Raw genomic sequence first — 12,330 nt, 5'->3', positions numbered from 1 at the left:
TGTGAATTCTCTCTGTGCCCTTTACCATCCTGGGACCATGTGGTGAGAGACTGGGGAAATAATGTAAGAGAAAATAAGCAAACACATTACTTTTCTCCCTACCTCTCTACCTTGAGCCACTGACAGGTTTTTCCTGTGGCCCCAGCAGGCCGGCCATGGCTCCGGCTCCCGACTGCCCAGCCTCTCGGGCTCAGGGGAAGTGGTGGCTCCTGCTACGCGGAATCTCTGAGCTGCTCCTGGGCCCTGCTGAAGCTCAGCTCTTCCAACACCTACGGAATTCACTCCCTGTGTCACATCCTTCTGTTTAATGCCCAAATTAGTTTTTGTTTTCGTAACTGGATCTCGAGTCTTATATGATCTATGCCCATTTTTAACTAGGGCTATTTAACTTTGCTTATTAAATTATAAAAACATTTTATGCATTAGGGATAATAAGTCTCTATCATATATTTTACAAATATATTTTCCCAATTGGTTAATTACCTTTACATTTTGTCAAATTTATGGACAACTGTACCTTACAGAAATTTAATTTTTGAGGTACATTCCAGTAATTTTTATTTTTTCATTTTTATTCTTTTTATTCTTAGAAAGTCCTTTCTTATCACTGAAATAAGCACTTACACTATCTATGCTCTTTTTTTTTCATTTTTTTAAAAATCCATTTGGAATATATCTTGGGTATAGTGTGAAGCAGGTATCTGTTTTCCCTCAAATTTCAAGTTGATTTACTAAATGTAGATCTAGTAGTAAAAGTTCCTCTATACTATTTTTCTTCTCTGTATTTCCTTACAACACACAAATGCCAGAACTCATCCACACTCTTATAAAGCGTGGACTCCTACGTTTTTCTCAAAAACTTTTTTACTTTTATTTATCATCAATCCCTTTATGTTTCAGCCTTTCATTTCTTAAATTTTTCTTTTGAAATATTTAATATAATTTATGATTCAATATAATCTACTTGCACACTATATATCAATCTAGTTAACAGGTCCTAGGACCTACCTAACTAGAAAACTACTAATTACTAGATTACCAGCCAGGCACGGTGGCTCACACCTGTAATCCCAGTACTTTGGGAGGCTGAGGTGGGTGGACTGCTTGAGCCCAGGAGTTCAAGAACAGCCTGGGCAACATGGCAAGACTCCATCTCTACATAAAAAAAATATAAAAATTAGCTGGGTGTAGTGGTGCACACCTGTAATCCCAGCTACTCGAGAGGCTGAGGTGGAGGGTCACCTGAGCCCAGAAGGTCAAGGCTGCAGTGAACCAAGATCATGGCATGGCATTCCAGCCTGGGTGCCAGAGCGAGATCCTGTCTCAAAAGCAGAAGATGTAAAATAAAGAAAAGGGAAGGGAAAGGGAAAGGGAAAGGGAAAAGGAAAGGGAAAGGGAAAGGGAAAAGGAAAGGGAAAGGGAAAGGAAGGGAAGGCAACCAATGACCTGCATCTACTTAGTGGCTCCTCCCTGACACATTCCCAGATGCCCCACTGCCCACAACAATCACTAGACTGAATTTTGTGGTTATCATTTTCTTGTTTTTCAAAATATAATTTCATCTCATATTTATATGAGTCTAAACAACATGCTGTCTAGCTTTATTTCTAGGTTTATAAAAATTGCATTAAACCATATGTACTTTTCTGAGAACTTGAATCAGGTTTAAAAAAAAAAAAAAAGCCATGGGGCCAGAAACTAGTTTTGCTACCTCCACAAGAGACCTAAAATATAAGGGTAGCAAAACTGTTGTGAAAACTGTTACCTTTATTACTATTATTTTTTCTATTTTGAGACAGGGTCTCGCTCTGCCACCCAGGCTGGAGGGCAATGGTGCAGTCACGGCTCAGTGCAGCCTCGACCTGTCAGACTCAAGCCATCTCCCACCTCAGCACCCCCCAGGAGCTGGGACCATAGGTGCGTCTCACTATGTTGCTCAGACCCAGTCTTGAACTCCTGTGCTCAAAGTGCTGGGATTACAGGCATATACCACCATGCCCAGCCACTTTTATTATTAATGATTGATTTTTTCATTTAGTAAATATTTATTGAGTACTTATTAAGGCCATGAACTAAGCCAGGTGTTAAGAGATTTTAAACTCACTTTTAAAACTCTTTATTTTTTAGCCAGGCACGGTGGCTCATGCCTGTAATCCCAGCACTTTGGGAGGCCGAGGCAGGTGGATCACCTGAGATCGGGAGTTCGAGACCAGCCTGACCAACATGGAGAAACCCTGTCTCTACTAAAAACACAAAATTAGCCAGGCGTGGTGGCAGGCGCCTGTAATCCCAGCTACTCAGGAGGCTGAGGCAGGATAATCACTTGAACCTGGGAGGCAGAGGTTGCAGTGTGCTGAGATTGCACCATTGCACTTCAGCCTGGGCAACAAGAGTGAAACTCTGTCTCAAAAAAAAAAAAAAATCTTTATTTTTTTCATTTACTCTTCAGTCATATGTGGGCTTAGTACGATAGACCCTTGACTTGAAAATATATCTTTTATAGATTTCTAAATTTTACAAATTTCTCAATTTACTCCCAGGGTAGCTCCAACTGTCCACCACAAATGTAAGGACAAACATCCAACATCAGCACATGGTACGTCGCAGCTCACACACCTGCTCTACTAACATAAGATATCAACACAAAGAAAAGTGTAGTACAAATTAAGTCATATACCCCAAAAGACAGTAGTAAAAATGCAACTTAAAACTCGATTTTTTAAAAGTATGTGAAAAAAAAGTATGCTAAAGCCCTGAACACCTTTGGCTGCTTTCCCAATACACCTACTTTTGCTTAAGGGCCTGAGTCCGACTCTTTTGACGGTGTGAAGCTGAGGCAAAATCCACAAAAATTCCACAAACGGAGGCTCTGGAAGGGGAACTGTTTGTATCTGTATGAGGGAGAAAAACACTATTTTTGCAACACTGCAATATGTCTTCCAAGCAAAAAAATATCCGGAGTAAAACAATTATAGGCGTATATAACAATTATAGTCAATAAACCCTTCAACTAACGACAAACATCTTCCATAAGCATTTAAGATATCTCTCTTGCTTATTTCATCTAAAACTTTCAGGCAACAAAGCAAAATTTACTGATAATCTATTGTATGTATCACTCACACTATTAAAGAGTTTTAGAAATACTTAAGAATGCACAAAAGATGCAGATCTAGGCCCATTCTGCAAAAAAAACAAAGATTATCTTTCAGTAAGGGAAGTGGAACAAGGGCATACAAAATTGCTAAAAAACAGAAACAAGTGCAAATTAATATTGAATCAATTACTTAATATGTCAAAGGGCACAAAACAAAAGAGAATGCAGGCATGAGCTTCCTCAGAAGAATTTCTAAAATTTCTGAAGATGTGACTAGATTATCAAATTGTCAGGCTGATGGAAAAGGTTCATATTATATAAGAATGAACAACTTGGCCAGGTGTGATGGCTCATGCCTGTAATCCCAGCCCTTTGGGAGGCTGAGGCAGGCAGATCACTTGAGGGCTGGAGTTCCAGACCAGCCTGGCCAATGTGGCAAAACCCCATCTCTACTAAAAATACAAAAATTAGCCAGGTGTGGTGGCGGGTGCCTGTAGTCCCAGCTGCTCGGGAGGCTGAAGCAGAAGAATCGCTTGAATCCAGGAAATGGAGGTTGCGGTGAGCTGAGATCACGCCACTGTACTCCAGCATGGGAGACAGAGTGAGACTCTGTCTCAGGGAAAAAAAAAAAAAAAAAAAGAAAGAAAGACAAGAACAAGCAACTCCATCCATAATCCTTAGTAATGGACACAAACCATTCCTCAATCCACCTCTTTCCCCCTAAGGATTTCTATGGCTTCCTGTACATACTTATCTGCATATTTGTTTGTATATTTATTTCTACTGTATCTTACTGTCTTTTCATTCCTTTTGGATATCGGTTTGCACTTGTCCCACTGTCTTACAGTTTTATGAAACTCTCATAGCCCTTTCCCACACATTATCTCATCTGATCTTCACAACAAAGCTTGCAGGCCAGTGATGCAGAGGGTGTGGCTCTGGAGGATGTCTGTCTGGGTCAGGGGCCTGAGCTCAAGTCCCAGCACTGCCTGCTACTTGCTTCATGACCATGGGTTACTTCACCTCTGCATCTCAGGTCCCTTATTGTCGGACATCTGCCGTACAGGATGTGATAAGGACCACAGCAGGCCACGTTTATGAACAATTACAAAGCACCACACAGACATTTTAAGATGTGGCTGTTTTTAAGAATGAGAAAACATTTAAAGTTACAGAATTAAGACTTGAATAAAGACATCCTTGGAACAGAGCCCACACCTCTGTGCAAGGCGTCAGCGCTCAGCAAAGACTCCTTCACTGACCAAGTGGACCATTTACCTTTTGGAAGTGTACATAGGCTTTCCAACACCATGGTGTAACTTCGGTGCATGGGAAAAAGTTATTTACCAAATGGTTTCCTACTGCCCCAAAAAAGGATAAGGTGTGCAGTTTATAACCAAGCAGTCCAAGCACCACAGGGTGCAGCAGGGTATAGCCAAGGAGGACACAGAAACCAAACGGTACCGGCTGCTTGATGAATTCCACAGAACAGCAGCGGATGGTGCTTAGCACTCAGAACGTGCCTGCCACTCCTTTAAGCAACTTCCATGTTTAGCTTGTTTAATCTTCACAATAACCCTAAAGAAAGTCTGAGGCTCATTTCACAGTTAAGGAAAATGAGGCACAGAGAGGTTAAGTAACTGCCCAAGATCACACAGCTAGTCAGTTATCTGAAACCCTGGGGTCAGCATGGCTCCGTGATTCCTGCTTCAGCACAGACCACGCCATCAGTGCCGTGCTAGCCTTTACGACCGTCCACCGGTGCCAGCTCAACATGAAACAGGGCCAAGAAAGCAGCTCCAGCTTTGTCTATGGCAGTGAATAACTCCTTCAAATAAGAAATACGCCAAAAATAATCTCTTATATTGAGAGCTGTAAATTCTAATCTTGTAAATGAGGCTAATGAAGAAATAACACTAAGCATAAATGTAGAAAATGAGTAACAAAAAAAGGTTATTCATAGATCTGCTAAGAAAACCAGTAATGTTAAGAATAAAATCCTGCTCACTTCTCAGCAACTCCAGAGCAGACAAGCATTAATGCTGCCAGGAAATCCTGTGTTGGTGGCACACAGACCCTCCCTATGCGCAGTGTCTCTCCACGGGCAGCTGAGGGAAACAGTCCCTGAGCCTCAGCCGGGCAACAGGGCTGAAGAAGGGGCAGATCCTTACCTCTACCAGGACAGGTGCCCTTTTGCTCTAAGTTTAAAGAACGCTCTATCAGCACTGCCCAGCTGAGTTCTGCCATCTCTGTAGCAGGCACAAAATGTGAGACAAAGAATCATTCTGCAAAACCTTCATTTGTATTAGTGCATCATATTAATTACTAACTATAATTAACTGCATTACTGAATATTTTACTAATAAAGTAGTATGTCATCAAATAATATTTTAACATTATCCTATTTTGCCCTCAGTGCCCATGTTTTATCAGAAAGTCATAGTTGTCCTTTAAAGCGATTTGAAACGTTAATTCCTACTCTTACAAGTAACATTATATCCTGATGCTAAGAATTTGGAGAAAAAATACATTTCTAAATTTAATTTAAAAAGGTCCTTGTAGGAAAAAAGAATGAATCAAGAGCATGCTTCGTGTCAGGCTCAGTTTGACTGTGTCCCAAGACTTGACAGGCACCTCAAACCCTCAGTCACCACGTGCCTCATGAAGGCACTCACTGGCGGACACTGCCACACCTCCAGGGAAAACCATGATGATTCCTCTGTGGAAACTCAATGAGCACATCATCAGGAAAAATAAGAGCATGTGCTCACAGATGGATAAAACGCTGGTTGCAAAGAAAAAACAAGCCAGGCTGCCCACTGAGGAGGGCCACAGTATCCTCAGCTCCCTCTGGAGAACAGGAGCATCAGTGCTCACTGAGTGGGGCCACAGCGCCCTCAGCTAACCTAAGGCCTGGGCGCTGAGCAGAATAGTGATGTGCAACTTCTCTGTGTAAGAGAATTCTTGATGTGCTCGTGCTCAAGTCTTCGGGGGGCCTCCTATGTGGTAGTTGCAAGGGCATAGCACCACCAGCATGTGGAAGATGTTACTTCTCTGCCCACCTTATTAGAGCAGGCCTGTGTGTGATGGCATCTGTGAGGGCTCAGTACGCAGAGCCCTAAGAGCATGGACACCATCAGTAGCATTGATTTGTTTACCTGTCCTGGGCTCCTTTTCAAATTCTGTTCTACCTTGCTTCTGAAACAGTTTCAAAGATAACTCGCCAATCCTTTCATTTTCTGCATTAATAGCTCTTTGAATTTCTTGTATTTCCTTTTTTTGAGCTAGAGGAAGTTCTTCCATTTTTTCTCTTGACTCAGGTTCATTACTGCTTTCATCATCATCACCATCACAAACCTCAAAGTCATCTTCGTAGTCCTGCAAACAATAACAATCTTTTGGAACGCTTTAAGACAAATTGACTTTACGTTATCACTCATACTGAACAAAACATGACAGCTTATAACTTAAAACAGTCAATGTCCTTATTACAGCTAAGATATTTATAGTTCCCTGACTTTAATGTTTTTGAAGATACATCTATACAAACTGCTACCTTTATTTCTCTAAAAATAAATCACACAATACAGAACCATACACAGAAGACTATCAATTACCATCACGTGCAAACACTTGTACTGACAATGTGAAAGTGTATGTATTTTTGTAGATACCTACATACACACTTTTTATGCAGTGCACTTAAATATGAGTTAAATTATAAAATCATTTAATTACATCATATTGGTAAGTATTGGTAGAAGTATAGCAAGCATTTTATAGGTAATAGCTTGACCTAAATCAAACCTAGATAGATACTGAGTATTAGGATTAATAAAAAGAATAAAAAGGGCATCAAATTTACTACATATAAGCTGATGTTTAAGAATAAATGATTTTTAAGCTAAGGAAAGTTTTAACTTTTATACATACTTCAAAATCATCTTCACAACTGGCTGTATATGCATCAGCTCTAGCATGTTCTAAATCAGTTTCTTCCTTTTCAATTTCCTAGAGGTAAAAATCAAACATGAAACCAAAAAATTCAATCATAAACTTGAATATTGCAAATAGGCTGGGAAAACATATGTTTTCTGAGATTAATCTGATGTTGCTAATTTGAAACTCTAAGTATTTTTAAAACTAATATAATGTTAAATTCCTTTAAGAAATACCCTTGCTAACTTATAGGTAGGACCAAAAAGAGAATACAGTAAACATTCTTTTCAGGAAACCTCTGTAATTCTGGTGGCTGTAGTTCTGTAATTCTGTACTTCTGGTGGCTAAAATTTGTTTAAGTGTTTTACAAATAAACTTCAAACGTGCAGCAATCCATTTCTTCTCCGTGAACATATTCCCCGCTGAATAGTGCTCAGCTGATCTACACCGTTAAAGACAGAGAAATAGGCCAGGCACTGTGGCTCACACCTTTAATCCCAGCACTTTGGGAGGTCAAGGCAGGCAGATTACTTGAACTCAGGAGTTGGACACCAGCGTGGGCAACATGGCGAAACCTCATCTCTACCAAAAATACAAACAATTAGCTGGGCATGGTGGTGTGCACCTATGGTCCCAGCTACTCCGGAGGCGGAGGTGAGAGGACTGCTTGAGCCTGGGGGGCAGAGGCTGCAGTGAGCCAAGATCGCGCCACTGCACAATCCAGAAGAAATTACAAGGCATACTAGAAAGCAGAAAATACAGTTTGAAGAGACAGAGCAAGCACCAGTTCCAGACATGGCAGGGATGTTGGAACTGTCAGAACAGGAACTTAAAACAACTATGAGTAACTTCCTAAGAGCTCTAATAGATAAAGTTCATAGCATGCAAGCAGAGAGATGGAAAGCCTAAGAAAGAACCAGAACGGAAAGTTCAAGGTCAAAAACAACAGAAACAGAAGTGAAGAACAACTTTGATGGGCTCACTAGTAAACCGGACACAGCTGAAGAAAAAAGTCTCTGTGCTTGATGATACCTCAACAGAAACCACCAAAACTCAACAGCAAAGAGAACAAAAAGCGGGAAGGAAAAAAAAAACAACAAGAAAAACCAGAACAAAATATCCAAGAACTGTGGGACAACTGCAAAAGGTATTCACGTGTGTAATGGGGATGGCAAAAGAAGAGAGAAAGGAACAGAATATTTGATAAAATAATGACTGAGAATTTCTCCAAATTGATGTCAGACACCAAACCACATATCCAGGAAGCTCATAGAACACCAACATCAATGTCAAAAAATCTACACCTAGGCATATTATATCAAAACTACAGAAAATCACAGATAAGGACAAAATCCTAAAAGAAGCCAGATGGGGGAAAAAAAACTTTACTGAGGAACATAGATAAGAATTACAGGCCGGGCATGGCGGCTCACACCTATAATCCCTGCACTTTGGGAGGCTGAGGCAGGTAGATCTTCTGAGGTCAGGAGTTTGAGACTAGCCTAAAACATGGTGAAACCCCATCTCTACAAAAACACAAAAATCAGCTGGGCACGGTAGTGCTCGCCTATAATCCCAGCTACTCAGAAGGCTGAAGCAGGAGAATCACTTGAACCTGGGAGGCAGAGGTTGCAGTGAGCTGAAATCACACCATTGCACTACAGCCTAGGCAACGAGAGCGAAACTCCATCTCAAAAAAAAAAGAGAATTACATTCAACTTCTCAGATATCATGAAGCAAGAAGACAGCATAGAGAAATGTTTAAAGTACTGAGAGAAAAATATTCACCAGCCCAAAATTACACATATACTCTACAAAATTATCCTTCCAAAGTGAAGGAGAAATAAAGACTTTCAAACAAAATTGAGGGAATTTGTTGCCAGTAGACCTGTCTTGCAAGCAACATAAAAAGAAGTTCTTCAGAAAGAAGGTGTATTAGTCCGTTTTCACGCTGCTGATAAAGACATACCCGAGACTGGGAAGAAAAAGAGGTTTAATTGGACTTCCAGTTCCACATGGCTGGGGAGGCCCCAGAATCATGGCAGAAGGCAAAAGGCACTTCTTACATGGCGGCAGCAAGAGAAAATGAGGAAGAGGCAAAAGTGGAAACCCCTGATAAACCCATCATATCTCATGAAACTTATTCACTATCACAAGAATAGCACGGGAAAGACCAGGCCCCATGATTCAATTACCTCCCCTGGGTCCCTCCCACAACATGTGGGAATTCTGGGAGATACAATTCAAGCTGAGATTTGGGTGGGGACACAGCCAAACCACATCAGAAAGAAAATAATATAGGTCAGAAACGTGGGTCAACATAAAAAAAAGAAAAGTATGGAAGAAAAAATAAATAAAAGGAAACAACTTTTCCTTTTCCTATTTCTTAATTGATCTAAACAGTTTGTTCAGAATAATAGTAACAAAAATGCATTCAATTACATATGCTTAGGTATTTATTCGTGTGTGTGTGTGTTTGTGTACGCATATGTACAGTTAGCCCTCCTTATCTGTGGGTTCTACATCCACAGATTCAACCAACCACAAACCAAAAATATTTGGAAAAATAAAAATAAAAAATAATACAAATTTTAAAATACAGTATAACAACTATTTACATAGCATTTACATTGTATTAGGTTTTATAAGCAATCTAGAGATGACTTAAAGTACATGGAAGAACATGCATAGGTTATATGCAAATCCTATGCCATTTTATTTAAGGAACTTGAGCGTTTACAGATTTTAGTATCCACAGGGGGTCCAAGAACCAACCCTGTGCCAATACCAAGGGATAACATGCTTATGTCGGCTTATACACAAGTAAAATGAATGACAGCAAGGATACAAGGAAGGGGAGTGGTACAGTCTTATTTAAAAGTGGACTTGGATTGATTGTAAATGTATTAAAACCACTTTAAAAAGTTAAAAAAAAAAAAACCTTTAACTGATATGCTAAGATAGTAGAGAAAACAGAATCATAAAATGTTCCATTAAAACCACAAAAGGCAAAAAAAGAATGAAAGACAAAAACAGGAACAAATAACAAGGGCAACAAATAAAAAATAGTGACAAATATGGTAGACACTAATCCAATATTTCAATAATCACTTTGAACATCAATGATCTACATGGACCAATCACAAGACAGAGATTGTCAGAGAGGATCAAAAAACAAGATCCATCTACTTATTGTCTTCAAGAAACCCAAATGAAGAAAAATATACCATGCTCACGCTAATCAAAAGAAAGCAAAAGTTATTATATTAATTTCTGACACAGCAGACTTCAAAGTAAAGAGAGTCAACATGAATAAAGAAGGGCATTACGCAATGATAAAGATGCCAATTTTATGTCTTTAATGAAATACATAACAGTCCTTAATATGTATGTGCCTAACAACAGAGTGTCAAACTATTTATGTCAAAAACTAATAGAACTGCAAGAAGAAATAGATGAATCCACTATTATAGCTGGAGACTTCAACATCTCCCTATCAGAAATGGACAGATCCAACAGGCAGAAAATGAGTAAGAATACAGCTGAACTCCACGGCACCATCAGTGAACTGGGTGTACGGGGCAGCTTTAGACTGCTTCACCCAACAGCAGCAGAATACACATTCTTATCAAGCTCGCATATAACACTCACCATGACAGCCCACATTCTGGGCCATAAAACACATCTTAACAAATATAAAAGAACAGAAATTATACATCTGCTCTCAGAGCACAATGGAATCACATTAGAAATCAGTAACAGAAAAATAACTGGAAAATTCCACAATATATGAAGATTAAACAACATATTTCTAAATAACACAGAGGCTCCAAAACACATCTCAGAAATGTAAAAGCATTTTGAACTAAATACAAATGAAAACAAACTTATCGGAATTTGTGGAATGCAAACAAAAGCAGTGCTTAGAGGGCAATTTATAGTGTTGAATGCATATATTAGAAAAGAAGAAAGATCTAAAATCAATCATCTAAGTTTCGAGCTTGGATTAACTAGAAAAACAAGAGCAAATTAAATCTGAAGTAAGCAGAAAAAAGAAATATTAAAGCAGAAATCAATAAAATTAAAAATAGGAAATCAACAGAGAAAAATCAATGAAATCAAAAGTTGGCTTTTTTGAAAATATTGATAAATCAGTACACTTCCAGGCCAAGCTAACTAAGGGAAAAAGAGAGCAGACCCAAATTATTAGCATCAGAAAAGTAAGAGGGGACATCACTGCAGATCCCATGACGTTAAAAGGATAATCTAGTAATACCACGAACAGCTCTATGCCCATAAATCTGATGACCTAGTAAAATGGGCCAGTTTCATGAAAGACACAGTTGCTAAAACTCACACTAGAAGAAACAGAGAATTTAATAGGCCTATACCTCTTAAAGAAATCGAGTCAATAATAACCTTCTAAAAAAGAAAACACAAGGCCCAGCTAGTGCTAGAAAGCACTAGCACTGGTGAATTCTACCAAACATTTAATAAAGAAATTATACAATTCTTACCTGGGCACAGTGGTTCACACCTGTAATCTCAGCACTTTGGGAGGCCAAGGCAGTCAGATCTGAGATGGGTGAATCACCTGAGGTCAGGAGTTTGAGACTAGCCTGGCCAATATGCTGAAACCCCGTCTCTACTAAAAATACAAAAATTAACTGGGTGTGGTGGCAGGCACCTGTAGACCCAGCTACTCGGGAGGCTGAGTCAGGAGGATCGCTTGCACCCGGGAGACAGAGGTTGCAGCGAGCCAAGATCACAGCACTGCACTTTAGCCTGGGAGACAGAGCAAGACTCTGTCTCAAAAAAAAAAAAAAAAAAGAAATTACACAATACTTTACACTCTCTTTCAGGGGACAGAGGCAGAAAGAATACTTCCTTAATCATTGTATGAGGCCAGTATGATCCAGATAAAGATATTACAAGAAAAAAAAAACAAGCTACAGAACAATATCATTCATGAATACAGATGCAAAAATCTGCAACGAAATTGTACCAAATCGAAGCTAACAATATATACAAAGAATCACACAGGGCCAGGCACAGTGGCTCACACCTGTAATCCCAGCACTTTGGGAGGCCAAGGCAGTAAGATCACTTGAGCCCAGGAGTTCAAGACCAGCCTGGGTGAGATCTTAAGACCCTGCCTCTACAAAAAATTTAAAAACTAGCTGGGCATGGCGGCTCATGCCTGTAGTTCCAGCTACTCAGGAGGCTGAGGTGGTAAGATTGCTTGAGCATGAGAGGTTGAGGCTACAATGAGCCGTGATCACCCTACTGCACTT

The 12,330-nt window shown here is 39.7% G+C and overlaps 1 protein-coding gene across 22 annotated transcripts in view; it reads right to left on the bottom strand.

Annotated features, from left to right (window-relative positions):
- The window catches only part of DYNC2I1 (dynein 2 intermediate chain 1), a 131,330-nt gene that overhangs the window by 44,207 nt on the left and 74,793 nt on the right, over positions 1-12,330 (bottom strand). For all 22 annotated transcript variants that reach the window (XR_012433144.1, XR_012433145.1, XR_012433146.1 and 19 more), the window contains 3 exons: positions 7,031-7,108; positions 6,256-6,475; positions 2,789-2,891 (listed from right to left, as the gene is read on the bottom strand). Coding sequence is in view for 18 of the 22 variants with exons in the window: in XM_074036491.1 (XP_073892592.1) it covers positions 2,789-2,891; positions 6,256-6,475; positions 7,031-7,108 (401 nt within the window). In the remaining 4 variants the exon portion in view is untranslated. The remainder of the gene's footprint in view (positions 1-2,788; positions 2,892-6,255; positions 6,476-7,030; positions 7,109-12,330) is intronic.

The sequence above is a fragment of the Macaca fascicularis genome, chromosome 3, assembly GCF_037993035.2.
Source record: "Macaca fascicularis isolate 582-1 chromosome 3, T2T-MFA8v1.1".
Taxonomy (NCBI): Eukaryota; Metazoa; Chordata; class Mammalia; order Primates; family Cercopithecidae; genus Macaca; species Macaca fascicularis.
This window is presented reverse-complemented; position numbering and strand designations above follow the sequence as displayed.